General features: G+C 36.7%; 15 protein-coding genes across 15 annotated transcripts; 13 read left to right on the top strand and 2 right to left on the bottom strand.

Moving 5' to 3' along the window:
- Positions 1–46: 46 nt before the first annotated feature.
- On the top strand, positions 47–919 carry FDP41_011045 (uncharacterized protein; the record flags this gene model as incomplete). The annotated part of the gene is made up of 3 exons (XM_044701411.1): positions 47–187; positions 393–548; positions 779–919. 3 exons carry the CDS (start codon positions 47–49, stop codon positions 917–919), a joined length of 438 nt encoding a protein of 145 aa, XP_044567780.1.
- A 239-nt stretch (positions 920–1,158) lies between these two features.
- On the top strand, positions 1,159–3,945 carry FDP41_011044 (uncharacterized protein; the record flags this gene model as incomplete). Its single annotated transcript, XM_044701410.1, has 1 exon — positions 1,159–3,945. The coding sequence occupies one exon, from the start codon at positions 1,159–1,161 to the stop codon at positions 3,943–3,945; it is 2,787 nt and encodes a 928-aa protein (XP_044567779.1).
- A 156-nt stretch (positions 3,946–4,101) lies between these two features.
- FDP41_011043 (uncharacterized protein) lies at positions 4,102–6,260 on the bottom strand (the record flags this gene model as incomplete). Its single annotated transcript, XM_044701409.1, has 2 exons — positions 4,102–5,670; positions 5,943–6,260. The coding sequence occupies 2 exons, from the start codon at positions 6,258–6,260 to the stop codon at positions 4,102–4,104; spliced, it is 1,887 nt and encodes a 628-aa protein (XP_044567778.1).
- A 382-nt stretch (positions 6,261–6,642) lies between these two features.
- FDP41_011042 (uncharacterized protein) lies at positions 6,643–7,764 on the top strand (the record flags this gene model as incomplete). Its single annotated transcript, XM_044701408.1, has 1 exon — positions 6,643–7,764. One exon carries the CDS (start codon positions 6,643–6,645, stop codon positions 7,762–7,764), a length of 1,122 nt encoding a protein of 373 aa, XP_044567777.1.
- A 559-nt stretch (positions 7,765–8,323) lies between these two features.
- FDP41_011041 (uncharacterized protein) lies at positions 8,324–9,721 on the top strand (the record flags this gene model as incomplete). Its single annotated transcript, XM_044701407.1, has 1 exon — positions 8,324–9,721. One exon carries the CDS (start codon positions 8,324–8,326, stop codon positions 9,719–9,721), a length of 1,398 nt encoding a protein of 465 aa, XP_044567776.1.
- A 633-nt stretch (positions 9,722–10,354) lies between these two features.
- Positions 10,355–11,233, top strand: FDP41_011040 (uncharacterized protein; the record flags this gene model as incomplete). Its single annotated transcript, XM_044701406.1, has 1 exon — positions 10,355–11,233. One exon carries the CDS (start codon positions 10,355–10,357, stop codon positions 11,231–11,233), a length of 879 nt encoding a protein of 292 aa, XP_044567775.1.
- Positions 11,234–11,347: 114 nt separating this feature from the next.
- On the top strand, positions 11,348–11,785 carry FDP41_011039 (uncharacterized protein; the record flags this gene model as incomplete). The annotated part of the gene is made up of 1 exon (XM_044701404.1): positions 11,348–11,785. One exon carries the CDS (start codon positions 11,348–11,350, stop codon positions 11,783–11,785), a length of 438 nt encoding a protein of 145 aa, XP_044567774.1.
- A 16-nt stretch (positions 11,786–11,801) lies between these two features.
- On the top strand, positions 11,802–12,521 carry FDP41_011038 (uncharacterized protein; the record flags this gene model as incomplete). The annotated part of the gene is made up of 1 exon (XM_044701403.1): positions 11,802–12,521. One exon carries the CDS (start codon positions 11,802–11,804, stop codon positions 12,519–12,521), a length of 720 nt encoding a protein of 239 aa, XP_044567773.1.
- Positions 12,522–13,087: 566 nt separating this feature from the next.
- Positions 13,088–14,142, top strand: FDP41_011037 (uncharacterized protein; the record flags this gene model as incomplete). The annotated part of the gene is made up of 2 exons (XM_044701402.1): positions 13,088–13,139; positions 13,247–14,142. 2 exons carry the CDS (start codon positions 13,088–13,090, stop codon positions 14,140–14,142), a joined length of 948 nt encoding a protein of 315 aa, XP_044567772.1.
- A 256-nt stretch (positions 14,143–14,398) lies between these two features.
- On the top strand, positions 14,399–15,226 carry FDP41_011036 (uncharacterized protein; the record flags this gene model as incomplete). Its single annotated transcript, XM_044701401.1, has 1 exon — positions 14,399–15,226. The coding sequence occupies one exon, from the start codon at positions 14,399–14,401 to the stop codon at positions 15,224–15,226; it is 828 nt and encodes a 275-aa protein (XP_044567771.1).
- Positions 15,227–15,339: 113 nt separating this feature from the next.
- FDP41_011035 (uncharacterized protein) lies at positions 15,340–18,941 on the top strand (the record flags this gene model as incomplete). The annotated part of the gene is made up of 3 exons (XM_044701400.1): positions 15,340–15,774; positions 15,947–16,469; positions 16,666–18,941. 3 exons carry the CDS (start codon positions 15,340–15,342, stop codon positions 18,939–18,941), a joined length of 3,234 nt encoding a protein of 1,077 aa, XP_044567770.1.
- A 195-nt stretch (positions 18,942–19,136) lies between these two features.
- FDP41_011034 (uncharacterized protein) lies at positions 19,137–20,084 on the top strand (the record flags this gene model as incomplete). Its single annotated transcript, XM_044701399.1, has 1 exon — positions 19,137–20,084. One exon carries the CDS (start codon positions 19,137–19,139, stop codon positions 20,082–20,084), a length of 948 nt encoding a protein of 315 aa, XP_044567769.1.
- Positions 20,085–20,885: 801 nt separating this feature from the next.
- FDP41_011033 (uncharacterized protein) lies at positions 20,886–22,569 on the top strand (the record flags this gene model as incomplete). Its single annotated transcript, XM_044701398.1, has 4 exons — positions 20,886–21,522; positions 21,591–22,219; positions 22,277–22,506; positions 22,560–22,569. The coding sequence occupies 4 exons, from the start codon at positions 20,886–20,888 to the stop codon at positions 22,567–22,569; spliced, it is 1,506 nt and encodes a 501-aa protein (XP_044567768.1).
- A 158-nt stretch (positions 22,570–22,727) lies between these two features.
- Positions 22,728–23,158, bottom strand: FDP41_011032 (uncharacterized protein; the record flags this gene model as incomplete). The annotated part of the gene is made up of 3 exons (XM_044701397.1): positions 22,728–22,769; positions 22,843–22,930; positions 23,052–23,158. The coding sequence occupies 3 exons, from the start codon at positions 23,156–23,158 to the stop codon at positions 22,728–22,730; spliced, it is 237 nt and encodes a 78-aa protein (XP_044567767.1).
- A 611-nt stretch (positions 23,159–23,769) lies between these two features.
- FDP41_011031 (uncharacterized protein) lies at positions 23,770–27,360 on the top strand (the record flags this gene model as incomplete). The annotated part of the gene is made up of 3 exons (XM_044701396.1): positions 23,770–24,220; positions 24,331–24,557; positions 24,619–27,360. 3 exons carry the CDS (start codon positions 23,770–23,772, stop codon positions 27,358–27,360), a joined length of 3,420 nt encoding a protein of 1,139 aa, XP_044567766.1.
- Between the last annotated feature and the right edge of the window lie 21 nt (positions 27,361–27,381).

The raw sequence follows: 27,381 nt of genomic DNA, 5'->3' as shown, positions 1-27,381 counted from the left end.
TCAAAACAGAAAAAATACCTCATCATCGGTACGGCGTTCTCACAACATGGCTATTGAATTTGTTCTTCTCGTAAACAAACAGGGACAAACAAGACTTGCTCAATACACCAAATTTAAAACCATCAATGAGAGAACGGCATTGGAAGGAGAAATTGTAAGAAAGTGTTTGAGTAGGAACGAAGATCAAGTATGTATCTATAACATTGGAGAATTTTATAATTTTGAACTGATGCATGTTTAACATAATGTTGCAAATATACGCTCGGGTGATGTCATATAATGCACGGAACTATTTGTACAAATACGATTTAATTTGTTGTGGGTTATGTTTCATCAAAACATATTTGGACTAACCGTTGAACACACACGATCATTTGAATAATTCTACTTAGTGCTCCTTTATTGAACATATGGGATACAAATTAATTTACCGGCGTTACGCTTCTCTATTCTTTATTGTCGGAGTGGATAGTCATGAGAATGAGCTCGCTATTTTGGAATTTATTCATTGTCTAGTTGAAACTTTTGATAAATACTTTGAAAATGTGGTATGTTTGGATCATGATTGCGTTATGGGGAACAGATGATGAATATTAATTATTAATTGATGAATATTTTCATTTTGTGATCTTTCGTTGAACAATAATTTTCCCATGTTCCACTATTCGACTTCTTCAATGTCAACTTTCAAAATTTCATTTTGAAACCTTGAATCTGTTGGAATTATATAATATTATGATTTTTCTAAAATTTTGAATGCATGATATTGAAACAATAGTGTGAATTGGACGTCATGTTTAACTTGGAAAAGGCACACTTTATTGTTGAAGAAATGGTTGCAAATGGTTGTATCGTTGAAACCAACAGAACTAACATTTTAGAAACTGTACAAATGATGGACAAACATACTCAACAATAATTGCTACTAATTATGTGTAAACTAAATATCTCAATTTCCCCTTTTTTCTATCATTGCCAAATTTAAAAAGGAAATGGATGACATTGGACAACAATTCCTTTCTTCTTTCCCTGAGCTCTTTGCATTCTTCATGTCTTTCCTCTTGTCCACAATGCATAACTCTTTCAAATTCAGTATTACGCATTCGTCGTCCTTCTTGGAATAAATCCTTTCTGATTCTATTTAAAAAATCTAAAAAAATGTCTTCCAGCAATTCCAACACGGGTACCAACCGGCCCAAACAACCACCGTCTACGCAAACAACGAACACTTCCTCTACAAGTATGAAACGATCCAATACATCAACGAACGCATCATTGGCACAATCATCAAATACATCATCGGGAAGTACCGGAAGCAAACTATCATCAGGATTAAATAGTGCTTGGAATATGGTCAAGAAGGGGATTGAAGGTTCATCCAGCTCTAGTAATTCCTCTTCATCACAAGCATCATCATCAAATAATCAAAATGCAGCCTCTGCTTCTTCGGGAGTCACAATATCGGTGGAAGAATTTCAAGTATTAAATCAACAAATACTGGAATTAAAGAAAGCAAAATACGAACAAATGCAGCAAATTAAATCCTTTGAAAAACAAATTGCTAATGGAAATGAAATGATGAAATTGCAAAATGAGCAAATGGAAGCATTAAAATTAAATTTAAAGAATATTTATTTGGAAAAGGAACAATTAGAGAAAGAAAAGGTCGAGTTGACGAATCAACTCAAAGATGCGCTAAAAATCAATCAAGAAAAGAATGATGAGGTAGAGAGACTGAAAAATCAAATTGAGCTTCAACAACAGACTATTCAAACATTGACCATTAGTTACGATCTCATGATATCCAATGTTAAAAGCGACTCGGAAAAGGAAAACGTAGAACCTAACAATGATAATATTGCCACAAGTGCCTCATCCAGCAAAGAAATTACCAACATTACAGAGGATCAACAGGTTCCTCCCACCGAAGAAGTTGCCATTGCTGACAATGAACAAAAGGATCAAGTTTCATCTCAAAACGAAGATGGAACAGTAGCAACTTCAACTGAGCCATCATCACCTCAACATCATTTGGATTTAATCGCCAAAGATAAGAGAATATCAGAATTGGAAACTCTCAATCAACAACTGAATGTACAGGTGTCACAGCAGTCACACAAAATTCAACAGTTACAACTAGTTCAACAACAATTTTTGCAACAAACTCAACAACTACAACTGCAAATTCAGAACCATACATTGACCATTCAACAACACAATCAAAAAGCACAAGAACAAGAAAATCTTTTGAAAGAGGAGAAGAATATCACGTCACAACTAACAAAAGACCTTTCAGATATTAAGGAACAGCTGCGAATGACCACAGATGAACTTCTACAAGCCCGATATCATTTACAGGTCCAAACAACACAACTTGTACAACATGAAGAAAAATCAAAGCAGCTGGAAAAAGAAAAGAGCATTTTACAAGGACAACTGGAAGAGTGTAAAATAGAGTTGGACAATTGCAAGATTGATCTCACTACCGAACGAAACGACCATCAAAAACAGATTGAACAATTCAAAATTGAAAACGATATTTACAAACATCAGCTTGAACAGTCCAGGAACGAGTACAAACATGTTACCGCCGAGATGGAACAAGTTCAATCTCAATCACAAGGATGGAAGGAAAAATTCACCAAAAAACAAGAATTGGTTATTGATTTACAAATGAAAATTCAAGAAAAGAAGGAGCAAACTGAAAAAATGATGGCTCAATTTGAAAAGGTAGAATCCCAATACAAGGAAAAAATAGCTAATTTAGACAATCAATTATTTCAAGCCAATCAAGCAAAAGAACAACTCAAGAAAGAATGTCTTGAGCTTCAAAGAAGAATTAAGCATGATTATGAACCATACCAGGAGAAGGGTAAAATATATGACGAGACGAAAAAGCAATTAGATCAACTTAAAAATGATTATTTGGAGTTGGAAAGAAAATACGATACGATCAAAACAAAGAATATTGATTTAAATGTGAAAAATAATTCTCTGGAAGAACAAATTGCAAAACACTCGGAATATATTTCGAGTTTGGAACAACGAAACAAGGAACAACACCAAGAAATCAAAACTCTGACCAAACTCAACGACAAACTCTATCAAAAATTCGAACAGTTGGATCGAAAATTTATTTCATTCTTTGTCAATGACATTTTCAACAATCTTTGCACCACAGATTTCAAGTCAAGATATGAAAATGCACGCGATACACTCTCTCAACTTTCACACCTTCAAGACGAATATGACGAATTGAAACAAAAATATCAAGACGAGAAGCTCGAGCTCCAACTTCAACTGAAAAAATTGAAAAATCTCAATACGGATCTCAAGAAACAGCTCGAAGAAACACTCAGAGTGAAAATTTCAACCCCTTCGACACCTCGTGATTTGCAAGAGTATGTCCAATCGAATCCATCTCCCACCTCTCTTAACAGTGCATCACCTCAATTGGAGGAAGTACCCTCTGCTGAAACAGAAGCGCTGTTAAGTCAATTACAGAGTGACAATGCAGTGCTATTGGAACGAATTGGAGTTTTGCAACAAACGAATTGGGATTTGCAAGAGAAACTTCGACTCATCAATGACCGACAAATTGCTCTAGTGGATGACTTGGAAAAAAAGCAATCGCTTTTGGAACACTTTTATTCACAAATACCACTTGGAAGATTTACATCACCAGAGCAAGAGAATGTTAATAGTAAGAGCTTGCTGTCTTCCTTCTTTTCGTCCTCAAACTCATCAAAGAAGGAAGCAAGTCCTCACAAGGCCTCTCTTTCGAATCAAGGATTGGATCCTATTTCATTAGAAGCCTATCACCACATGCAACAAGTCATGCAAGATACCCTTTTACACAACATAACACTTCAAAAGCACATTGAAATGCTAGGAGAAGAAGTGGACAGGTTATCTAAAAAACTGGTGAATACATCTAAGCCTTAATTGAATGTATGCAAAGACCTGCAATTATTATTTATTTGTAAAGCCTATCACCTGATGATTCATTATTCTAAGAGATTATTATTTCACCAAATTTAGAAAACGACGGAAAAGAGGATATATAATTTATTGGAGTGGTTTGATCATGGAGGGGGAAAATTAGTCATTCTTGTTGAGCAGCAGCTTTTTCACTTTGGTCAAGTTTTCTTCGACTTTTTCATTGAGGGCAGCAATCGAAGGATGGGAAGCAACACGAGACAATTCCAATTCAATGCCTCCCTTTTCTCTCAAATTCTTGGCGCCATAAATCTTGTCCATATGAGGTTTTTCAACCAACTTGACAAACAAGTAAGTGGCAAATTGAGATAAAACAGCCAATCCAAAAACAGCCCACGACTTGGCAATCAAAGCCAAACCAAAGTATGCACAATAACCAAGAACAATTTCAGGATTGTTCAAATATCTGTAAATTCCAGTGTATGAAGGTTGTTTGCTTTGTTGTGTTTCCTGATAGAAAAAGTCTCCATAAAACCATCCATAGTCTCCTAAAACTTCATAGGTTGAAGTGGATTGGTAAATATTCAACAAAATCAAAATAATTCCAGCAATTAATTGTGTAGCATATTGCCATGTCATGAGTTGAGAAAATCCTTCATAGTAATAGTCGGTAATTGAAGATCCATTGCTATTGTAACCAGTCCATAAGAAGGTTGTAATAAATATCTTGAGTGTCAATGCAATCATGATTGCATGATTAATAGTCAATGAAAAGTTGTAAAGTCGTTTGAAGAAGCTAAATGCTTGTTGATTGGTACCACCACTCTTTGTGAATCTCTTGGTAAATGCTTGGTTCTTACTTTGACCAAATAAAATATATCCCATTCCCAAATGGTGAATCAATCTCCACAATACAGCGTGGCAAATAGCAACAAAGAAAGGAGCTGTCAAGGAAGTATACATAGCATATACGGTGATCACAACTAAGAGTAGGTCGTCAGGATGCTTGAAAGGATTCAAATTATAGAACAAAATTGGTTCACGGTCTGCCTTTGCATCTTTGGAAGTCTCTGGTGTGCTCATGCCTCCATAAATCTTTTCAATGTGAGGATTTTCAACAAAGACCAAGAAAATTAATTGCAACATGTGAGCACAAAATGACACAACCAATACAGTGTATGATCTTGACATGATGGAAACTCCGTAATAGAAACTATACCCAACGCTATACATTGGATGCGGGAACATTTGGAAAATACCATCAAACACTAGATTCTTGTCTAACAAGAAGAAAAAGTCACCCCAGTACCAAGCATAGTCTCCCAAAACACGGTGAGCATCGGACTTGGCCCAAATATTGAACAAACAGAGAGCAATACCAATAGCGTATGAAATTATTTCATAAAAACCAACACTGGTTGGAAGTTCAAAATATGCCAAGCAAAAAACAATGTAACCTGCCAAATCACTACTCAAAATAATGTCAACAACGGCACGGTAAACCATCCAAGCTGTGAAGTCCAATGGATATTCATCAACTTTATATTTCTCATGCTTTACTACGCCTTTCTTGCCACGAAGTGACAAATTGGCCTCCAAAAATGATTTGTGGTCCTTCACTAGCTTTTGGACATATTTGGTGAATTCCTTTCCGTTAGACTGCGTAGACAGTATATATCCGAGGCCACAGTTATAGGCCAATCTCCAAAATATATAATTCACCAAAAAGAACTATTTCATTGTTGAATGATGCCAGTAGTGTTACGGATGAATGATTTGCATTGGCATGTGTTGGTGATATGGAGAATAAAAGCGAGCACACAAAATGTCAGACACAAAGAGTTTCAGCAATGGTCATCACATCATAACAATTATTTCGGTATAAAAATAATAGAGCCATCGTGTGATGGTAACATTCAATGAATTTCATCAAGCGAAACGAGTTATTGATTTACGGAATAGTTGATGATGAGAAGCCAAATCAATACACAATAACAACCTACCCATTTAGGAAGTAATCCTGTCAGGAATGATATTGAATAAAAACCAATTAAAAGCAATTCAAGTATCACTGGAAGTTCAGTCCACTTTTGTGGATGAGTAAAAACATCGGTACAATCATACGTCAGTGGTACACTAAACCTCTCTTTCGTCGTTGTACAAATTCCCACAGCTTCTTCCTCCTTGTTTGTTGAATCATCCTTCCTTTTAGCAGCACTATCCGATGATGATGAGGTTGGTGATGATGATGAAGAACCATCCTGCTTATGATGATTATTCGTGTTGGACGGAGAGTTTTGGTGGGCGACGCTTACCGACATTTTTTGGGAAGGGAGAACTCTCTCACGTATTTGCGTGATTTCGAAGGGCACTCGTAATGATGACGTGGTGCGAGTGCATGGTGTCGAGTTGAGTGTGATGAAGGAACAGAATGGAAAATTATTTGAAGCTCGAGGAGGAACGCATTTCCAGAATTTCTCTCTTCTTGCAAAAAGGGAAATTTATTTCTGAGAGAGAATTCTTTCAAGAAGAAGATTCAAAATCTCGGAGTGGTGTTGTTGGTCCTTTTCTTTTTGGATCAGCTGGTGTAAATTATCAACCCCATATTTTCATCTCGTTTCATAATATCGTCATCATCCTCTCCTGACTATTAAGGTCAAGGATGATGATGGAAAATTTGGAGAGAAAAAGGAAAATAAAAAAATGAGCAAACAGCCCGAGAAGCATTCTCACGAAGATCATCATCAAGAAGATGATTGTTGTTGTGGGTGCCATCATCATGAGAAGCCTCTCCAACTCTTTAGAATGTATCCCGAGCTTGAAACCATCACTCCCAACGATGCTAAAAAATCCCGTCTTCATGAATTGTTGGTAGATGACAACAAATATTTATGGAGTGGATATCGAAAGCTACCAGTGAATGATTTCAATAGATCCTTCCTCTCAATGTTTACACTTCATAACGAAACTGTAAATATTTGGAATCATTTGCTACCATCTTTAATTTATTGCGTAGTAGCTTTCTATATTGACCACTACGTTACATCCGTAAATCCAAAGGCAAGGTGGACCGATAGAGCCAGTTTTATTTTCTACTGTGTCACTGGAATTTTCACATTCGGTTTTAGCGCCATGTATCACACTTTGAGAATGAATAGCGTGAATGATTATCATTTTTGCTTGTTATGTGACATTAGAGGAATTGTTGTATTGGTTTGCGGAGCCAATGCTCTCAGCATTACATTACAATTGAAAGACTACGAGTACTTGCAGTATATTTATTCTATTGTGAACATTACTTTGGTTATATTTTTCATATTTTGGATTAAGAAGATGGTTCGAGAGAGATTGACAAACCAGAGAACTCTCTACTTTACTCTTTACAGTTTAATTCCATTGATAACTCTAATTCATCGATTCGTTTTGCAATCAAGTACCACCAGGGACTTTGTGAATATGGTCATTTATTGCATTTTACCGAGATCTTTCCACGAACAATTTGGCATCTCACATGCTCACGTCAACATGAACATTAAGGATATTATGTGGCATAATAATCATTCCACCAACTTGCATTTTCCAAACGGAGTTCTTGATGTGAATCATGACTTGACTCAGTTATATATCATGAATTATTTCTTATTAGGTTTTGGAATGTTTATTAGAGGATACAAAGCTCCAGAACGTTGGGTACCATTCAAATTTGACTTGTTTGGAGCAAGTCATCAGATTTTCCACTTTTTATCAGTATACACAAGTTGGCTCATTGTTCATGGATTTTATGTCATGTACTCAAAAGGTGCTTTTCCAAATGAACATTTATAAACAAACCAATTAATGTTTTCCGTTGGATTGACCATTGGAATTGGACCAATCAACCATCATTGATTCTAATAAAGAGAGTTGGTTATTTTCCCTTACATCGGTCCAATTTGTTGCTTTCCTTTTTTTCTGAAAATCTAATAGATCCCTTATTTCTTTTTCACCTCAGACCTACAGGTCACTCCAATTTAGTCATGAAAGGTGACGCATCTCGTTTTCATCACAAAAAATTTTCAAAATTCTTTGCGTTTGGCTAGTCGTTCAAGTCACACAACAACAAGTCTCAACAATTTTCATCAACCGATTGTGTGCACGTGTGTGTGGTTTGATTCAATCACCATTGTTGTTATTCAATCATCATAAAGTGTTGTATTGATAACACTTCACTTCGGTGACCAATCTCTCACACGTGATTGATCCAACACCAATAATAATTGTCACTCGCTTTCAAAAAGCGCTTTCATTTTCTTTTCATCATCAACTATACAAGATGAAAATTCATTCATCATTCACCACACTCGTGGTTTTATTTCTAATTTTTGCTTCCGTATTCATGATGATGATGTTGTTGGTGACTCCAATCCAATCCAAGTCCACTCTGAGAGACGACAACGCACCGACAGATTCTTCTTCATCATCACTTGAACTCACAGTTGAGAATGTGGAACGAGCAGGAGACGACGATTCTTCTTCCAACACGACATGTTGCAACACTTGTCCAAAACCAGAGATCATTGTCGTTCCAAAATGCACAGTCGTCAAAGTGCCTGTTCGAATTCCTTATCCAGTATTTAAGCCAATTCCAAGACATGACGATGATGTCAAGTGTCCCAATGGCTATGAATTTGTGAAACCTAACAAGTGTAAAAAGACCATTGTGATCAAGAAGGAAGCAAGTTGTCCAATTGGATATGTTCGTCTCAGTGAAACGGAATGTTTACGTGTGGTGACCATGTGTGGCCATTCCAATGGAAATGACGATGATTCATGTCCATCTGGTTACATTCCATTCAAAGTAGAACAAGATTCCGATGAATATGACAAGTTAAAGGAACAAGAAGACAAAGACAAGTCCTCAGTGTTCTTTACCAAAGTAGTGGAAGGTTTGGCCTATGGATGTAAGAAAGAACATGATCATCATCACTTTACATGTCCTAAAGGATATTATTATCAAAATCCATATCATTGTGTCAAAGTTGTGAAATGTCCAAAGAAGGGAGGTTGGATCAAGACTAAAGATGGAAGATGTGTTCGTACCTTATTCAAATGTCCACCTGGTTACAAGAAGCTTGGAAGATTTGGTTTGAAATGCATCAAGATGAAATTGAAGTGTCCACCTGGTTATCGTCAATCCAAGAGATCACCACGTTTGTGTTTAAAGACAAAGATTGTGGTCAAGATTAAGTGTCCAAAGAGAATGTTTTATAGTGAGACCAAGAAGACTTGTATTTGGAACAAGTGTAGAAATGTCAAGTGTAAGACTGATTTGAAATGTCCACCAGGTCAAGTTCCAAAATTGAGATCGAGAAAGAGTTGTTGTCCAACTTGTTCTCGTTGTGAATGTGGATCTTCTTTCAATCCTGTTTGTACAAGAGAAGGTGTTATTGTATTCAATTTGTGTACTGCTAAATGTTTGGGATTGGAAGTTGTCCATGAAGGAGAATGTACCACGAGAGAAATTCAAAAGATTCTCAAGATTTGTCCACCATGTGAACAATGCAAGAATAAGAAGAGACGTCCAGTTTGTGGTGTAGATGGTGTCACTTATCCAAATATTTGTGTGGCTAAATGTGTGACAAGTGGTCAATTTGTTTTGAAGAGAAAGGGAGAATGTACCAAGGCTGATTGTGCCGAAGGAACTTCCCAAAAGATGGTTTCAGAATTTCTTCCATTCTTTGAAAGAGTATTGAAATCTCAAGCAATCAATAAGAAGAAAAGACAAGAAGAAGAAGAGGAGTAAACTCTTTTTTGAGAAATACATCACAACAATCATAAATCAAACACACTTGTGATTGTTTGTTGTCGACTTGTTTTTCATCACGAATTCGAAAGATCTTGTCGATTATTTCTTGAATGAAAGAAGTGTTAAAAACAACTTTGATGCACAGGGAAATATCAACCTTCAAAACATTCAATTGTTTAGCAAAACCCGTTCGTGGTCACTCCATGTGCCTGAAACTGTCGTTTATGGAGAAAGGCAGTCGAACCATTATCACTCGAAATCAAAATCAGAGTGAAATCATTGAAGTTCTTTCTGGCCGTTTGTTTCGAAAAGAACCTCTCTTCAAATCATGTCTTCTTGATGGTGTGAAATGTCATTGTCAGACATGGAACGCTGAATGTACTCTAACACTTGGAACCGTTCAAGAATGTGACACTTGGGCTAGGGTCAAAGAATGAACTCAAAGAGAAGCATCCTGTCATTCTATTCGAGAATTCATTCTTTACTTTGAAAGTAGAGAAGAGCCACCAGCAATGAAAGGACTGCCCAAGAAACCCAGTGAAAAAAGCACATGATGAATCATTAAGAGTATTCAGAGAAAAAGTTTACAATTCTCTGAGCATTGAAAGATTAGGTGTGAATTTACCACAAATGGATCTTTTTCAACAACAACATTTAACTCTCCAAAATGACTTGATCAACTACTCCCAATTGATTCGTTTGCGTGAAACTCTGAATCATTTCATTCGAAACCGAACCAGTAAGCAGCTACTGGCTCAGGATAGTTCACTCATTCAACAAATTGGACAATTTCTGACACGTTTCATTTGTTGCGGAGGACAATTACAAAGATCCAATGAGGTTGAAGCCATTAAGAACGATCAGGTCATTGTCATGTGGAGACACATCCTGTTCGACTCTGACAATGTCCAAATTCGTCTGAACATGTTTCCAGCAGAGTCAGAAACTTATATTCACAATCACCGAAATAATTTAATATCCATGTCTCTAAACGGCTCATATCAACACACCACTTGGACCGTTTTGACATCAAAGGAATTACCCAAAGATGACGGTAGTTGTTACATTGAAAGAGTTCGACATTCGAACGGTTCTCTGAGTCATGGAGAACTTTTAAAAGGAAAACTCCAAAAATCATGTACTTTTGAACATTATCCAAGTCATTTCTATTATTTAAATTGTCAAACACTGCACACTGTGAAAGTCAAAAAGCAAGGTGAGAGAATGATGAGTTTGTTTGTGAAAGATAAATATGTATTGAATAAGTATCATGAAACAAAGGTGATGGAACCATACGACCTTTATCAAAAATCAGATGAGGTTCTTTTTTCATGCCTCTCTAGACATACAAGTGTTCAACAGTCGTCAGAAGAAGTCTTGTCAGGTGATGAGAAAAATCTCGTGCTTGAGGAAATGGAATCACTGTTAAAAGAAGCTTTCTACTCGTTCATCAGTAGAGATGTCGTTGGGTCTAACAAGTATATCATTCCTCGATTCGAAACTCGTTGAATCACACTGCCAATCAAAGTCATCCTCTTCACCTTGCATTTATGAAATGAATTTCAAAATACTTGATCCTGTCATCACGACACACATCTATTCTTTGAGGTTCAACAAAAAAAAATGGTCAAACATCAACAACGTTCCTTGATGCGTCGTGGTCGACACAGAAAAGAGCACGAGAAGAAACGAAAGGGAACATCCTCTCGGAAGGCCCAACAATTAGAAAATATCGGAATTATGGCTGCTAAAGGTGTGGATGAATCTGCACGTGTTTATGAGATGCAATTTGAGCAAGGACATAACAAGCCAGTGAAAGGAAAGGAAGAAAAACACATTTCATCAAAAAACAAAGCTGTTCTTGCTTTTATGAATCAACAAAAGAATGAAAAAAAGAATGATGCAAATCTCAGTAGTACTTTTGTACAACAACAGCAGCAGCAACACAAACGCAGATTGAATATTGACACCGATTCAAAGCAACAACAACCTAAAAAACATGGCTCATCGGAATCACACCATTCACAACAAAATTCCAACAAGTTCCATGAACGGCAGTGATAATAATAATACCAAAATGTCACCATCAACGGAGGAAGGTGCCTCACGAGCGAAAGTGGGCTCTGTTAATTTGAATCGCCCAACAAGAGGAGCTCTTGTCACAGCAATTAAAACAGGAAATTTGGAACTTGTACCAGACACATTGAAAGGTCTGGCAAAAGATCATGAATTCACAAAAGCAAAACTAAAAAAGAAAGTCTATTGGAAAATGAAAAAGGAAAAAGAAATGCTCAAGAAATTAAAGAAGAATCTTAATAAGGAGCTTGCATTAGAAAAAAGCAAAGTGAAGAAACACAAGATGAAGAATGCCAAATTCGAAGATTTAGATGAATTCCTCGATGAAAAAGAATATATCAAAAATGAAAGAAAGAAGCGAGAAGCACTCATGACATTGGAGAAGGATGAAGTGGCCGATGAAGTCACCTATGATTCTGATGACTTGCTAGAACAAAAGAGAGATGAAGTTGCATTTGGAGAAGTGGCACAAGAGCCTCCTCGACTCACAAAATTAAGAAGTAATTTAGAAAAGAAAATTGAAAAGAAAAAGCAAGAAGATATTGAAATGGAAAGGAGGCGAGAGGCTGAACGAAAAAGAGTCGTGGAAAATTACAATAGAAATAGACTGTTACGACAACAACAAAAAGAGGCTGGTATTGCTCCATCCGATCAGAATCTCATGCTCGAAAAGTTAAAGAATTTGGCAGCTCTTCGGAGTATGAAATTAGAGGACAAGTAAGCATGGACTTTTAATACTTCAATTGAACTGCAGTGATGCATGACAACACAATGCATCTGAGAGGATGGTCATCACCCATATATTGGAGTAAGTTCGAATGAATGGATTCCATTCTTGTCCACTTTTTTCTTTGAGGATAGGAATAATGAACTATCAAAAGAAATTAAAAAATTTTGAAACCCACAAATGTGTGTTTCTATTTTCGAAAAATATTAAAGATGGAATTGGTGGTACTTGGACCAGCACTAACCAATCAAAAGTCTATGGTATGGAGTATTCTCATAGGACGAGAATGCAACTGTTCGCGTAGACGAAATTGAAATTGCGCCTTAGATATTTCAATGGATGTTTCAATCGCTCGAAATCAATACCGTCAACAATATCTTGCACAGTCGATTAATTTTTCATCCTGACCTGTATACATAATGGATAATAATTATCTCTTGCCGCGCCTTACGGACTTTTAGAAACAATCGCTTTGAAGATCTATTTGTCCTAAACCTCCTCAACGTTGAACTAGAGAGACAAACTGTGATGATTTCACCACGTGCACACACACGAACAAAATGTCTGCAACATCTCACAACAACCAATCAGAAGAATACGCCTTGTTAGGAGGTAAGTGTCGTCTTGTCTCGAAGCCATACAAAATCATAGCGACTCTTTTCCAAACACCATCATCATGGCAATATTATTGGAACATCAAACTATTACTTTCCAAACAGCCACACAAGGAATCGGAAAACAACTTCTCATGCTTCTTCTCGTCCGAGGAGTGAAAGTCCGTGTTTTGGCTCGAAATCCTTCTTCCTTATTGGAATTGTCCTCTCATCCTCTTCTCACCATTATCAAGGGAGATGCTACCAATGAACAAGATGTTGAAACACTCATTTGTTGCAATTCCAACACATCATCCAAATTAAAAGGTGTCTTTTGTGCATTGGGAACTCGTGCCAACACTCCAACCACTGTTGTGGAGGATGGAACAGTGAATGCCATTCAAGCCATGAAAAAGTTAAATGATCCAATACATTTTGTATTGATCACTTCAGTGGCATTGACAGACAGTAAGGAACATCCATGGTTCTATAGGAATGTGGTCAAAAAGTACTTGCTGAATCACATCTATGATGATTTGAGAAATGCTGAACACAAACTTGTTACATTATGTGAACATTCACATATCACTTATACCATTGTGAGACCTCCACGATTGGTGGACTCTTGTTTAACCCTCCATTATGGATACGCAAAGGGAAATGATATATTGAAAGGTGGCAAAGGAGTGATGTCGAGAGCAGATGTTGCTGCATTCATGCTTCAATGCATGTTTGACAAGGAGAATTCATCTCTTCTTCGGACCAATCAGGCATTCAACATGGACACGACAAAAGCAGTTCCTAAAGAGCATGACACCGTTGGATTAATGACCTTCTTGAGTTGGACTTTACCTCGTCATCAATATATCATGATTCGAATGGGAGTGCATTCTGTTCAGGTTGGTGCTTTGGCTGTGTTAGCATATTATTTATTTCCAGGACAAACGCGTGGATGGTGGAAGGCAATCACAGAGAGTGTGTCAAGATTTGTAGGAAGAGGTTCCTCTGGCCATAGAGTTTAACTGTCGCTCACCGTGTGGTTGAATGAACTTTGCCATATATTGCGTACACACGCATGTTTTTTCAAAAATGCTAATTTGTATTAAGGTTCAACACCTGCCTTCTCAGTTTGAATGCAAAACAACAATAAAACCTTGTATTGTTTTAGAATCATCATGTCGACGGATTGTTATCGAGAAAATGTTTCTCCGTCAAAAAGTAATTTCAAAGTTAATTTTAGATGAGAACCCGCCAATTTCTTTTACAAAACTTTAAAAAATGAAGAAAACCTCTTCCACTAACAACAGCTCTACAAGAACAACTACTGCAAAAACAAGTTCCTCTTCGCCCATGATGGGAAAGACTGTGGGAGGAACATTGTCGTCATCATCAAGTGCTTCATCAAGGAGTCGATCTCAATCCGTTGGGAAAACAACGCCTCATTCATCGAATCGGTCGGCAACATCATCATCCTCAGCGGTTCCTCAACAACCGCCAGAATCAAAACATCAGGTCAAGAGATTCACCCAGGAACGATACGACAAGCATAAAACAGCCAATCCATTTACAGCAAAAAACAAGTTCAAAACAACCTTCGGAGGAGTGTATGAAGCGGGAGGAATTCCCTGCAGAATACATCATACGGCCGCTAATATGCATTTGAAATGGGATCAAGACCCACAAGGCATGTTTTCCTATGACCCATTAATTATTACAATTGCAGATGGTCTGCGAGAAACCGATCATCCGTACATTATCATCGTTCAAAAGGCAATCGTGGATTTGTGCTCAGCGCCTGGGGCGAAAGAGAAAATCGAGCCTTTGTTAAGACAAATTGTTTCGTACATTCGATTAGCTCTACAAAGCAAGGAGGAAGTTGTCTTTGATAATGCTTTACTGGCAATCACCCACATTGTATCATGTGTTGGAAGCTCTCTCGCTCCTCATCTCTCTCAAATATTGGTGCAAATCAGCAAGAAAATATTTGATAAAAAGTACGCTCCTCGAATATCAGATCTGTTGAGGCACATTGACAGATGTTGCGAGAGCGACGAAGTTGTCAGATTAATCAAGGCGAAAGTGCCGACCTTCATCTCTGTGCGATAGAATGAAAATTTTTTTTTTTAAAAACGTTTTCGTGTCTCATTTTGTTTTTTCACTGAACTCATCTGTCATTAGTCACCTCACAAAAACATCAAAAAAATAGCACGTTCTTCATGATGAATTTCAAAAGTGGGGTCTCGCTCGGTCAACTCAACGACGACTACAATCAATTGAGCAGAACAAAAAGCAAGCTATCCAAGCGAAATATTTTAAAAACATCCAGCGATAACCCACTCGATTTCAAATCAACCATTCTAGATTCAAAATTGGGTGCTCTATCATTCTATGATTCGGGTTTATTCCCAGTCAATGTTGATGATCAGTTTACGTTTTTAGCAAGTGATGATGAGAAGGTTATTTTGCATGGTAAATTAGAACCATGCCGTTACAAAATGTCTCTTGAACGATCTCAAAATAATACAAATGAAGCAGTGACCATTCACGTTGAAGCTTTGGAATTGTCCTTAGATTTGGAAGCAGTCATGACTCAACGAGAGCAGAAATGGACCACTGAATTTAATTTATTCAGAAAAGATGGTGATGTACAACGTGTAAGTTTTTCGTATGAACTATTTCAACAACAGCAACAACAACAACAACAAATTCAACAATGATGAATGTATCACCTTGTGGTTACCGCATGATTTCATTCATTCATCAACTATTGCCGCCGCCACTTGTTTCAACACGAATCATCTCTCTTATTTTTCAATCATGTGACAGGATAATTTGATCACAGTATTGATAAAAGTATCTCGTTCTGTCACTGGAACTACTTCATCCTTCGGCTTTCAACTCTATAAAAAGAAGGATGTCGTTCATTCCATTAAATTGAACATGAAACAATTGAAGAAAATTCCAGTCTCAAATATTGAAGCAGGAATTTATGAAGTGGTCGTGCATCCCATTGTGACTGATGGGTTAAACCCATTAAATGTCAAAATTTCTGCATACGAAGAAAGAAGCTCAACATCAACAACGACTGGAACCGCTGGAACATTTTTAGAAGGATCTCAAGATCTTGTGGCACTCAGTTCAAGATCTTATCTTCATCACGAAGTTGCACAAGGAGTTGCACAAACCTCCGATTGGGTCTCTGATCGATTTATTATTTATGGTAGAAGTAATATGACCACTCCGATTACTGCTCACATCTCTGTGTCTGTTTCCTTGTCGAAACCACTCTCTCAAGATTCATACCTCAATGAGTACAAGGTATTTGTTTATCGTGTTGGTGACGATACACGTAAGTATGTTCTGATATCAATGAATGATCATATGAATATACATATGAAATCAATGAATGAATTATAATAATAACCTATGATTTATCAATGGATGATTATGAAAATAACCTACTAATGGATCAATGATTGACAAATTACAATACTTGTGTTTTCATTTTCTTCAATTCAATATTGAATTATTTTAAAAATCAATAGCGGTCATGGAAATTTCACAACATGAACTCGGTCAATTATGTACTCACTTGGTGACAAGAATTTTCTATGCATACAATGTTAAAAAAAGTGTAAAAGAATTGGATGATATTATTGCAGTTTGTGACAGTTATGGTACTGTTCAAGATAAATCAAAAAGTCAAAACGATCAAAACTCAATCTCTGTGAGACCTGAGCCAATGGTGAAAGTGAGAGAAATTGCCGTTAACAAAAAAGAACAATTGATTGACTATTTTAGACGGAACAAGGAAATTAAAAAGGGCATTGAAGAGAAGAATTTGACTCTACTTCTCAACTACATGAGAGACAAAAACACCTTCGATGAGGCATTACCTCTCACAAAAGAAGCTCAACAAGTCGTTCAGGAAATGGAAGCCAAAACCAAATTTGAAAATGAAATTTATGGAGTTTTACAACAAGAAGCACTTCGGTTTGCCAAAAAACATCCTCATTATGACATTCAAGAAATTTTCGCAGAACAAGATCAAACCTTGGAAAAGTATTACAAAAGTATTCTCAAAGAGGAGAAGGAAAATGGAGGCAAAAATTGTGGACCCATGTCCTATGTATTGAAAACATTGTATGAATCCATCAAATTAGTGAAAGATGAAATTATGAATAATCACTTGGAATCATCCAAGAAGGATCTCTTGACCAAACAAGTGGTTTGGAGAAGAATGGCTCAAACATCATCGGATGAGCAAGACCGTGACGAATGGAAAGTGAAATTGGATAACGATGAAGATGAAGTATTCTTCTTTGAAGAGGAATATGAAGATAGTGATGACGATTTGAATTTCGATTCGGATGACGAAAAGAAGAAGAAACCTGAAACACCAACCAAGAAGGGTGCTAATCCTCTCTTGGGTAAACTCTTCTCATCACTCTCAACAAAATCTTCCAGCAAATCAAATCTCAATTTAGGATTTATTGCATTGATGGGTTTCGCTTTGTATACCTCTGACCAAATTGTTAGAAAAGAAGGTGACAGTAACACAATGGTGAGCAAATTATCACAAGAACATTTCATGTCCATTTATAGAGTGGCTCGTTATGTCATTGTTTATGGTTTGAGACATGTCAAGAAAAACTCCATTGTTCAAGAAAAACTTACGGCTGCCATTGTCGATCAGCTCACCAGCAAGATTGAGTTCACAATTAATTCTCTTGAAAAATATTTACCAAAAGATGAAGTGACAAGAATGAGAAAAATCATTTATGCCATCAATGACAGAAATGATGCAAGATTTGAGTCATTGCTTACAAAGACTGAATTAGCCGCTTGGAAGGAAAAGAAACAACGAGAAGAGCGTTCCTTTACTTCGATTCTTCAAAGAAATTTGGATTCTCCGAAACCATCTGATAGTTCTGTTCGTAAAATTGAAGACAAACCATTACCATTGCCAGCAGTTGCAAAAATCACTAAGGACATGAGTGACTCTGATGACGACTCTTCGATTGATATCAGTGACAGTGACGAAGATTCTCCAAGAGAGAAACCAAAGAATGACACCAACCAAACTCAACCAATACAACCTCCACAACCACAAGTAATTGAAGAAGAAGCAGAAGATGAAATTGTTGTGAAATATGACATTAACGGTATCGATCAAATTCCTCATTTAAATTTGACTAATCCTGAAGAATTCATTCAACTCTTTGTCAATCAAGTCGATTTACTTGTATTTTATTTAGAGAATCAAGTCAAGCTCACTGGAGCATCTTTGGAATCTCTGTGTGACGAGCATAACAAGGAGAATTTAATTTCTGCTTACTTTAGAAAATCCATCCTGCCTGCATTTAGAGCACTTTTTATTGGACCGTTTGAAAATCCAGGAGATGTTTTCACCAATGAAGAATCTTACAATTTCAACTATTTACTCGATGTAGCAAGAAGTGGTGTACAAAATGCAAACATTACGACCATTATTGAAGGAATTTTCAAAGTTCAAAAAGAAATTACAATTAACGATTTATGGTTGGAAGATCCTGATCATTTCAAATCCACTCGATTCAATGCATTTTGGTGCCATCTCTTGAACACCAAGAAAGCTCTACAAGTTTTTGATGAAATTTGTTCACCTAATTATTACTCGAATTTCTACATCAAGAAGCCACCGAAATTTGCACATCCCAATGTGAGAGCAGCATTTGAAAAATTATGTCAACTTCCTCTCTCGTTGAGTGGTGATGCATTCTTGAATCAATATGATCCATGTGTATTGGAGGAAGGTGAAGAAACAATTCAAGAAGAATAAGAATATTACAATAATATCATTCTTTGAGTATGAAAATATATAAGAATATATATATTAATAATACACACATGTAAATGTCACAACTGCGTCATGGTGCACAAAACATTAAAGAGCAGCAATGTATATATTTGCTTTGTCAACAATGAATTTTGTTTTTTCTTTAAGTGAACTTGAATTATTTTTAACTTTAAAAAAATGTCAATTTCAGTGTTCTTGATTGGTCTTGTTGAAAATGTTAGGAATGAACACGATCATCATCAGGAACAGATCATTTCTCAATATTATTATTCTAAATTATGCAAAAAGATGAGGGATAGATCCATACATCTCCGAAAAGGATTTGGTGCAACATTTGAATCTATCTATTCCATTGATTTCATTCATGATGATGAAAATAGGAACAACACAAACCATTCCACTCTTGATTCTTCCACCAATCCATCCTCTGAATATTCCCCAATGAAATTGAGTCCCTACGTGATTAGAATTTGCTACACCTCCCACTTGATCCTCGTTGGTAACTCAGACAAGGAATTCCACTCGATTGAGTTTTTTGATTTAAACACAAAGAAACACTTGCATAGCTTTGCGATCGAGAGTGTTCCCTTTTACTTATGCGTGGAAGAAAACGATGTCTTTTGTAGTGGTCAGAAATCGAGAAGAGTATTGCGAGATGAGCCTTGTTTCTTGTTTTCGGAGGATTCCTATATTTGGAAATATAAATTGAAAAATATTCAGATACACTTTGGCAAACAAGGGAAAGATTCATCATCATCCACGACGACGACTACTTGTGAATGGAAACAGGAAATTCAAAATGCCACCTCATTGGCGATTCAATACTCAAAGGATCATGATCCTTATCAGAATTTACTTTATATTTGCTCAGGGCTTTCGATCCATGTATTGAATTCTGTGAGTGGTCAATTATTGGCAACGATGGATATGAGTTCATCTCTTACTAGTAATATCATTTGCTTGGAAGTGTTGGAAGCGAGCGAAGAGTTGATTCTATTTTCGAGAGACCGATTTTATAGAATGAGCAAAAAGATGTCAATGATATCAATAGCTGGGCCATTACCACGGAATTTGGTCATCAATCAGACCACTCTAATGTTGTCGATATTTCACATGATCGAATGAACCATCTATTGATTGCATGTGATTATGCATCTCCTGAAGAGCATTTGCTAGTTTTTAAAGATAATGAACAATTTGTGAGACGCTTTGATCAACCTGGAGCTGTGACATGCTGTCTGAATGAGAGAGATGGTATTTTGCTTGTGGGACAAAGAGGTTCAATCGTCTTTTATCGGTAGTTGTTTTTGTAACACATCATTTCAATACTATTGAAATTGGAACATTTAGTGATTCATGGAAGCTTACTGAAATACCACCTAAATTGAAAGGTAGTGTTTATTATTCATGATCTTTATATACTACCAACGATGACCTTTTCCACATTGATGAGGTCCATCATGACCAGCACTCTTGTTGCATCTGCAACGAAAACCGCAATCAGAACTCGATGGGTTTTCATGGCTGCACAAATTGCCACCTTCAAAAGAGGCAACCACACGATCTATGGCTTTAACTCCTTCGCCAACGACTGGAACGTTTCCCATTGTGATCTCTTTTGTGTTTTAAAGGGTTTTTATGTGAACCTTCTGAGAGGAGTATAGTTAGAGATGTTTTTTTGTTTTGGCATTCGGGTGGCATCAACATCAGTTCAATTTAAAACGTGTTGGTTTCACGTTCACGATTTTGGTGTTCAACAAGATTAAATCTTTTTCACAAAAGAGGAGATAATGGCTTTTTCTATGGCACTACCAATTTCAGGTCATTCCATTAAATTTTGTCGATACGGAATCGATGACTTTCCAACCCGCTCAAAAAAATCGTTATTCAATTTACTAAACCCTCAAAAAAATATTTCCGACTCTCATGTTGAGTACTTCATCTTCGCCAGCATCGGAAGTAGTGGATGGGTTAGCATCCACTGCCACCCTCAATGAATCCCTATCAATACGAACAACAGACGAAAAAGAAGAAATTAAAACTCTCAAGGCTTTGTTGAATGAAGCTATCGAGAGAATACGGACCTTAGAAGATGTGTGCGTTCACCTGAATAGTGAAATGGCAATATTGAAAAAATTAGTAACGGTCCAGGTTCAGGAGGTGAACAACACGATTGATTGTAAATTTAAGGAAATTATCAAGAATGTAGATTCAAAAATTATGCAAACAGAGCAACGGGTGGATCAGGTGTTGTGTCGATTTGAAACTGCTCAAGAAGAATTCAACAAGTCAAGGGCCGAATCAGTAAAAAAGATGCATCATTCAGTACTAGTAACACCTAAGAAAGCATCCCTTGATACGAGTCATAATCGCTCGGATCTTAGTCTCCCTCCGTTCTCACCAATCTTTAGAAATTCTGGAATTGAAACACCCCGAAGCACCTCAAGTAAGGACCGACCTGGACCTTCAAAGCATGACACAACAGATATTGAACACTTCATTACATTTTCAGATGACACAATTGTTAAAGTGCTAGAAAGTGAAATGTTCGAAAACTATAAGGGTATGTTTCAGTGGTTGAATTCTCATACACAGCAGACAAGATTGCCAACACTGTTATTAATGTTGTAGAGATGGCTTTGAAAATATTCAAATATTGCATAAGCCAACTGGCAGAGCTTCAAAAAGGAGAAGTGAGGAAAACTATGGGAAAAAAGCATTTCATGAAATTCTTCACAGAGGGTAGATTGTCAAGTGTGCTCAATGAAAAGAGCTGGAATTTGGAATTGGTGTGGGTGTCCGTCCTCAAACGTCTCCGTATCGTTGACGTTTATTCTCCCTCTGGAAAGTATCATTTGAACTATGAAAATTTCGAAAAGGCCCTCTTTTTGATGGCTCAAGAATTGAAAGACTCACAATTAATGAATCCCTCACAACGATTGGAATCGTTGATGTTGCATATAATTCCTCTCTTTTCGGAATTAATTCAACAGAAAGAAGCACAATCAAGCTCTTCACATGACCCCAACTCCTCCTATCAAGAAGATAGTATAGACTTGGAGCGTGACATGGAGCAGCTCGAAAGTACGTTCAGAAAGCATAGAAAACAGTTGAAAGCAATGTGGTCCTTCTATAGCAGTGCTAAAAAACCAAAAACCAAACTCAAAACTCACCTTCATGGGCTCAACATTAAGGACCTGCTTGACTTGTGTCAGGTCTATGGGTTGAAGAGCCTGATCACAAAAGGAGACTTGGTTCATGTAAGTGTGTGTTGTTAACAACGATAGCGAGATGATCCATAACATTCATATTTTCAGATATTTGAACAACGAATGGACATGAAAAAAACAGAGAGTTTAGAAGATAGACTCTCCTATTGTGCATTCGAGCAAGTGTTGGTAGATATTGCCAACAAAATCTACGGCGAAAAACCATTTTCTAACATTTACCAAACCACAGAATCACGACTAGAAAAGTTGCTAAGCAAATTGATCATGGCCTACGATGATCACAGGCTAGATAAGAGCATACAAGGTCTTTCATTAAGGTAAGTCCATTCACTTGTTTGGAATATCCAAAATTACATGATCATCAAATCAGAGAATATTAAACTATTTCGTCACCACTTGAACCTTCAGAAATTACATTCTCACAACTAGGAAATAACAACATGATTCAACGTGTACAGTTCAAAATTGTTTGATTTATAGATAGTACTAATAATTAGAGAGGTGTTATTGACATGTCAAATAAACGCTATTATTATTATTATTGGACTACACATCCTTCTGACTCGGCTCTTTCGGGTGCCTGTTGTAACCGTTTTGAAATCATTAGGTGGTGAATATCTGCGAAAATGATCGTCTCAAACAATAAAACGTACCTTCAATGGATTGATTTGTGAGAGGAAAACTAAAATCCACATGGTCCAACAACACAAGGCAGACAAGAAAGTCATAGTTCTTATCAAACTGTTCAACAACAATCATCATAGCCATTCGGTGGATATCCATGAATAACAACAAATCATTACATTTCGGAACAACAAATTCGAATACAAAACGATTTCATCATCATCATCACGGTACGTACCCAGCTTGTTTACCGCACAAAATGGTGAAAGGCATGATAAAGATGCACAAACCCCAAAACACACAGGTACCGATAATAATCGTTTTTGCGTCTTCGCTCAAAGCCATTGTTGTTGTGGAGTTGTCAATATTTTTTATGCGATATTTTTTTAAAAATTAAAATTTCGAAACCAATTTCCAAATTCGAGCATCATGCTCTTGCTGGTAGATTTTTTTGAAATTATTGAAAGTTGTTCTCTCTTGAAAGAGCTAACTCTTCTTTTTCAAAGTATTTAACCTCATCAAGCTCGGTAATTTTTTAGTTAAGAAGGTTTTCACATTGATCATGACTTTTGTTTGAGTAGTCCTGATGAGGTTCAGAGAGAGGAGAGTCTGTGTGAACATGGGGTCTATTAATATCACCATCACCACAGCAAAAAATTTTTGCGTTTCGTTTCGCTTGAATTTTTTAATCTCGTTCTCCCTCAACATCATCCTTTGTGTTGGTGTGCATTGAATCATCTCGTGTTGCAACAACAACAACAACATCAATCTAACTAAGATCGATATTACTCCTATTGAGATCGGATTGATCTTCATCAAGAATTTTTCTCTAAAATATTATTCTCCATCATATCAAGAAACTTTTGTTGTTGTTGTATTTATCATTGCCATCATCAATCTTTGAACAAGGTTCAAACCCACAATCAGTCATCACATAATAATAGTATCATACTACCATGGTTCATGATCAAGATTATGATCTTTCAGATAGCGATGATGAAAGAATGGAAGATGCTTACGATGAAGAATTGAACATGGCTCAATTCAGAGTGAATAAAGCCGATGAAGAAAAGAAATCAATTCAAAAGCAACAGGAGCTGGAAGAAGCAGCACTTTACTACGAACCTATTGACCCTACAAAAGAAGGTGTTTATCATGTCAAGTCTTTTGATGCAAACACTGAAAAGTGGAGATGGAAGGTTGATTTCTCAACATTGCCTGCAAAGCATTACTCACCGGAATTTACGGCGGGTCCTCACAAGTTTAGATTACTTGTCTTTCCGCACGGTAACAATGTCAATTTTGTGAGCGTATATTTGGATACTTGCCAATCCACTGATGTAAAGCTTGTACGATTCCAAATCACTATTTTGAATCAAAAGGACATTAGAGAATCATTTTCACAAGGTTTGTTTTCATATGGTCATATTATATTTACATCATTATATTTCAATTTGTACCATTTACACACCATTTACAACCACAACAACTGTTGACACTTTTTTCCTAATGAACAGAGGCTGAAAAGAAATTTGGACCTGCTGATAATGATTGGGGTTTTAAGGAATTTTTAGATCTCAAACGACTCAATAGCGATACAGGTTTTAAGGTCGATAATATTGTATATTTCGAAATGGTTGTCCATATCTGTACTCAACCATACTTGGTTGATCCAATCTCTTACGATTCAAGAAAGGAGACAGGATTTGTTGGTTTGCAAAATCAAGGAGCTACATGCTATATGGTAAGTACTTACTTTTGGAAAATGTTAAAGATTAGCGAAAACATTTTTTCACTGTTTTTAGAACTCACTTTTACAAACGTTGTACCTTTTAACTTATTTCAGAAAAGCTGTCTACAAGATGCCTATCGATGAGAATGAGAAACCACAGGATAGTATTCCACTTGCTTTGATGAGAGTTTTTTATAGATTGCAATTTGATAAAACTGCTGTCGATACAAAAGAGTTAACTAAATCATTTGGATGGGATACAATCGATTCTTTTTTGCAACATGATGTCCAAGAGCTGGCAAGAGTATTAATTGACAATTTGGAAAAGAAAATGGAAAAGACCGATCAAAAAGAGGTGATGAGACAATTGTTTGAAGGAATGTGCAAAAATTATATCAAGTGCATTAATGTTGACTATGAATCATCAAGAAAAGAACCATTCTATGATTTGCAACTCAACGTCAAAGGATGTAGAAATGTCTATGAATCCTTTGATCAATATATCTTGGAGGAAACTCTACAGGGAGAGAATCAGTATCAAGCCGAAGGTTTTGGATTGCAAGATGCCAAAAAGGGAACAATATTTTTGAAATTTCCACCAGTACTAATGCTTCACTTGAAGAGATTTGAATATGATTTCCAAAGAGATCTCATGTACAAGATTAACGATCGATATGAATTTCCACCAGAAATTGATTTAGGGAAGTATTTAAGCGAGGACTCTGAACAAAAGAAGGAAGACAATACTTTTGTATTGTTTGCCGTTCTTGTCCACAGTGGAGACGTGTCAGGAGGTCACTACTACAACTTTGCGAAGCCATTTGTAAACCAAGAGCGCTGGTTCAAGTTTGATGACGAGAAGGTTTATGAGGTCAATGAAAATCTTGCTGTTCATGATAACTATGGAGGGGAAGTTAAGAAGAGCAAATTTTTCTGGTTGAATTCCAACACAAACTCCATCTACAAAAAGTTTACCAATGCCTACATGTTGCTTTATATTAGAAAATCTCAAATTACTCAAATGCTCTCTCCCGTTGAAGCTGAAGATATTCCACAACACTTGGAGGAAAGATTCCAAAAGGACAGAGATGAAAAGGAAAGAAAGAAGAGAGAAAAGCTTGAGGCCGCCAAGTATTGCAACGTAAAAATTGTGAGAGACGAAAACATCAAACAATCAGTCGAGAAACATGGAACAGGTCTCACAGATATTGATGAAGTTGACCCAATCAAATTCCTAAAAGAAGGCACTTTTGGAGAATTGAAAGAACGTCTTCATTTCATTTATGGAATCAAACCGGAATGTCAAAGATTTTGGAGATGGACCAAGAGACAAAATCATACATATCGTCCTGGTGATCTTCCAATGAAAATTACTGACGACGAGGTTTCTTTGGAGAGAAGATATCCGCAAATCAAACAACTGGGGGGCTGTGTAGAGTTATATCTTGAAGTCGCCAATGAGCCATTTGGTGTTGTGAAGAATGAAGAAGAGGTTGAACACACTCTCTGGTTCCCTGAACCTTTCAGCAAATATTTACTACTTTTTATCAAGGAATACGATCCACAACAAAAGAAACTTATTTATCGTAAATCAGTGTATGCAGAAGTTAACCAAACAATTAGTAGCTTTATTCCTAATCTGAAAAAGCTTGTCAATGCATCTGAAGAGGATGACCTTGTAATTGTCGAGGAAATCAAACCCAAGATGATCGAGAATGTCAATATTGATTGCACTTTTAAGGAGGCCCAACTCCAAAATGGAGACATTTTGACTGTTCAAAGAGTTCCACCAAATTTCAATATGGAGCAATTTGAAATTCCAACAGCTAAAGAATTTTATGAATATTTGAGCAATCGTGTCTCTGTTGAAATTAGAAAGTTGGAGGATCCCTCAAAGACTGTCATGACAGTAGAGTTATTGAAAAATATGGAATATCCGGAAGTAAGCCAAGCTTTGGGCCGTGTTCTACAAGTGGATGGCCAACATATAAGACTCACCGGCCACAATCCATACAGTGGACACCCATTAGATCAACCTTTTAGAACTAATGCCAACTCAACCTTAAAGGATATGATTCAAATTGCACAAACAGGATCACCCTCCAAAATTTTGTATTATGAGGTTTTGAATGAACCAATTCACGATGTCGAAAACAAGAAGGAGTTGTTAGTCACTTGGATGAATACAAAGGGTCAAGATGTTGAAAAGTTCAAATTCCTTCTTTATCCTGAACAAAAGATGGGCGAACTTCGACAAATGCTAGAATCCAAGCTATCTGAACGCAAAGAAATGCAGAACTCTGTCATTGTATTGCTTGTCATTTCAGGCTCCAAGATTACCAAATTGGTCAATGACGAAGACCTTGTTAAATCAGCCCCATCTGGAAAAGGCGAATATCTCAGAGCTGAGGAAATGTCTCTCGCTGATTATAACATTTGGTTTGGACAAGACACCAACATTGATGACCATCGTTTGTTGCAAGTTCAACACATCTGTAAAGAGACATCTGGTTATCGTTTGTTTGGAAATCCCATGCTTCTTATTGCTAGAAAAGAAGAAACACTGGGAGATGTCAAAAAGAGACTTCAAGAGAAGTTACAAGTCAAAGATATTGATTACAAGAGATACAAGTTTGTGTTTATTGTTAATATGAAAGTTACGGATCCTCTCGAAGATGTTGATGACACACCTTTCTTTGAATTGTATGACAAGGAAAAGAGTTTCACTCAGGGCGACGTCGTTTTTGCAATGGAACACAAGGACCCAACACCAAAAACAAGGTGGTACGAGAAACCCATTGTCATTAAGAATTAATGTTGCATCTCTTTCTTCCAG

The sequence above is a fragment of the Naegleria fowleri genome (genome assembly GCF_008403515.1).
Source record: "Naegleria fowleri strain ATCC 30894 chromosome Unknown tig7, whole genome shotgun sequence".
Lineage (NCBI taxonomy): Eukaryota > Heterolobosea > Eutetramitea > Acrasida > Naegleriidae > Naegleria > Naegleria fowleri.
The sequence above is the reverse complement of the archived record's forward strand: the minus strand, read 5'-3'. Positions and strand labels throughout refer to the sequence as shown.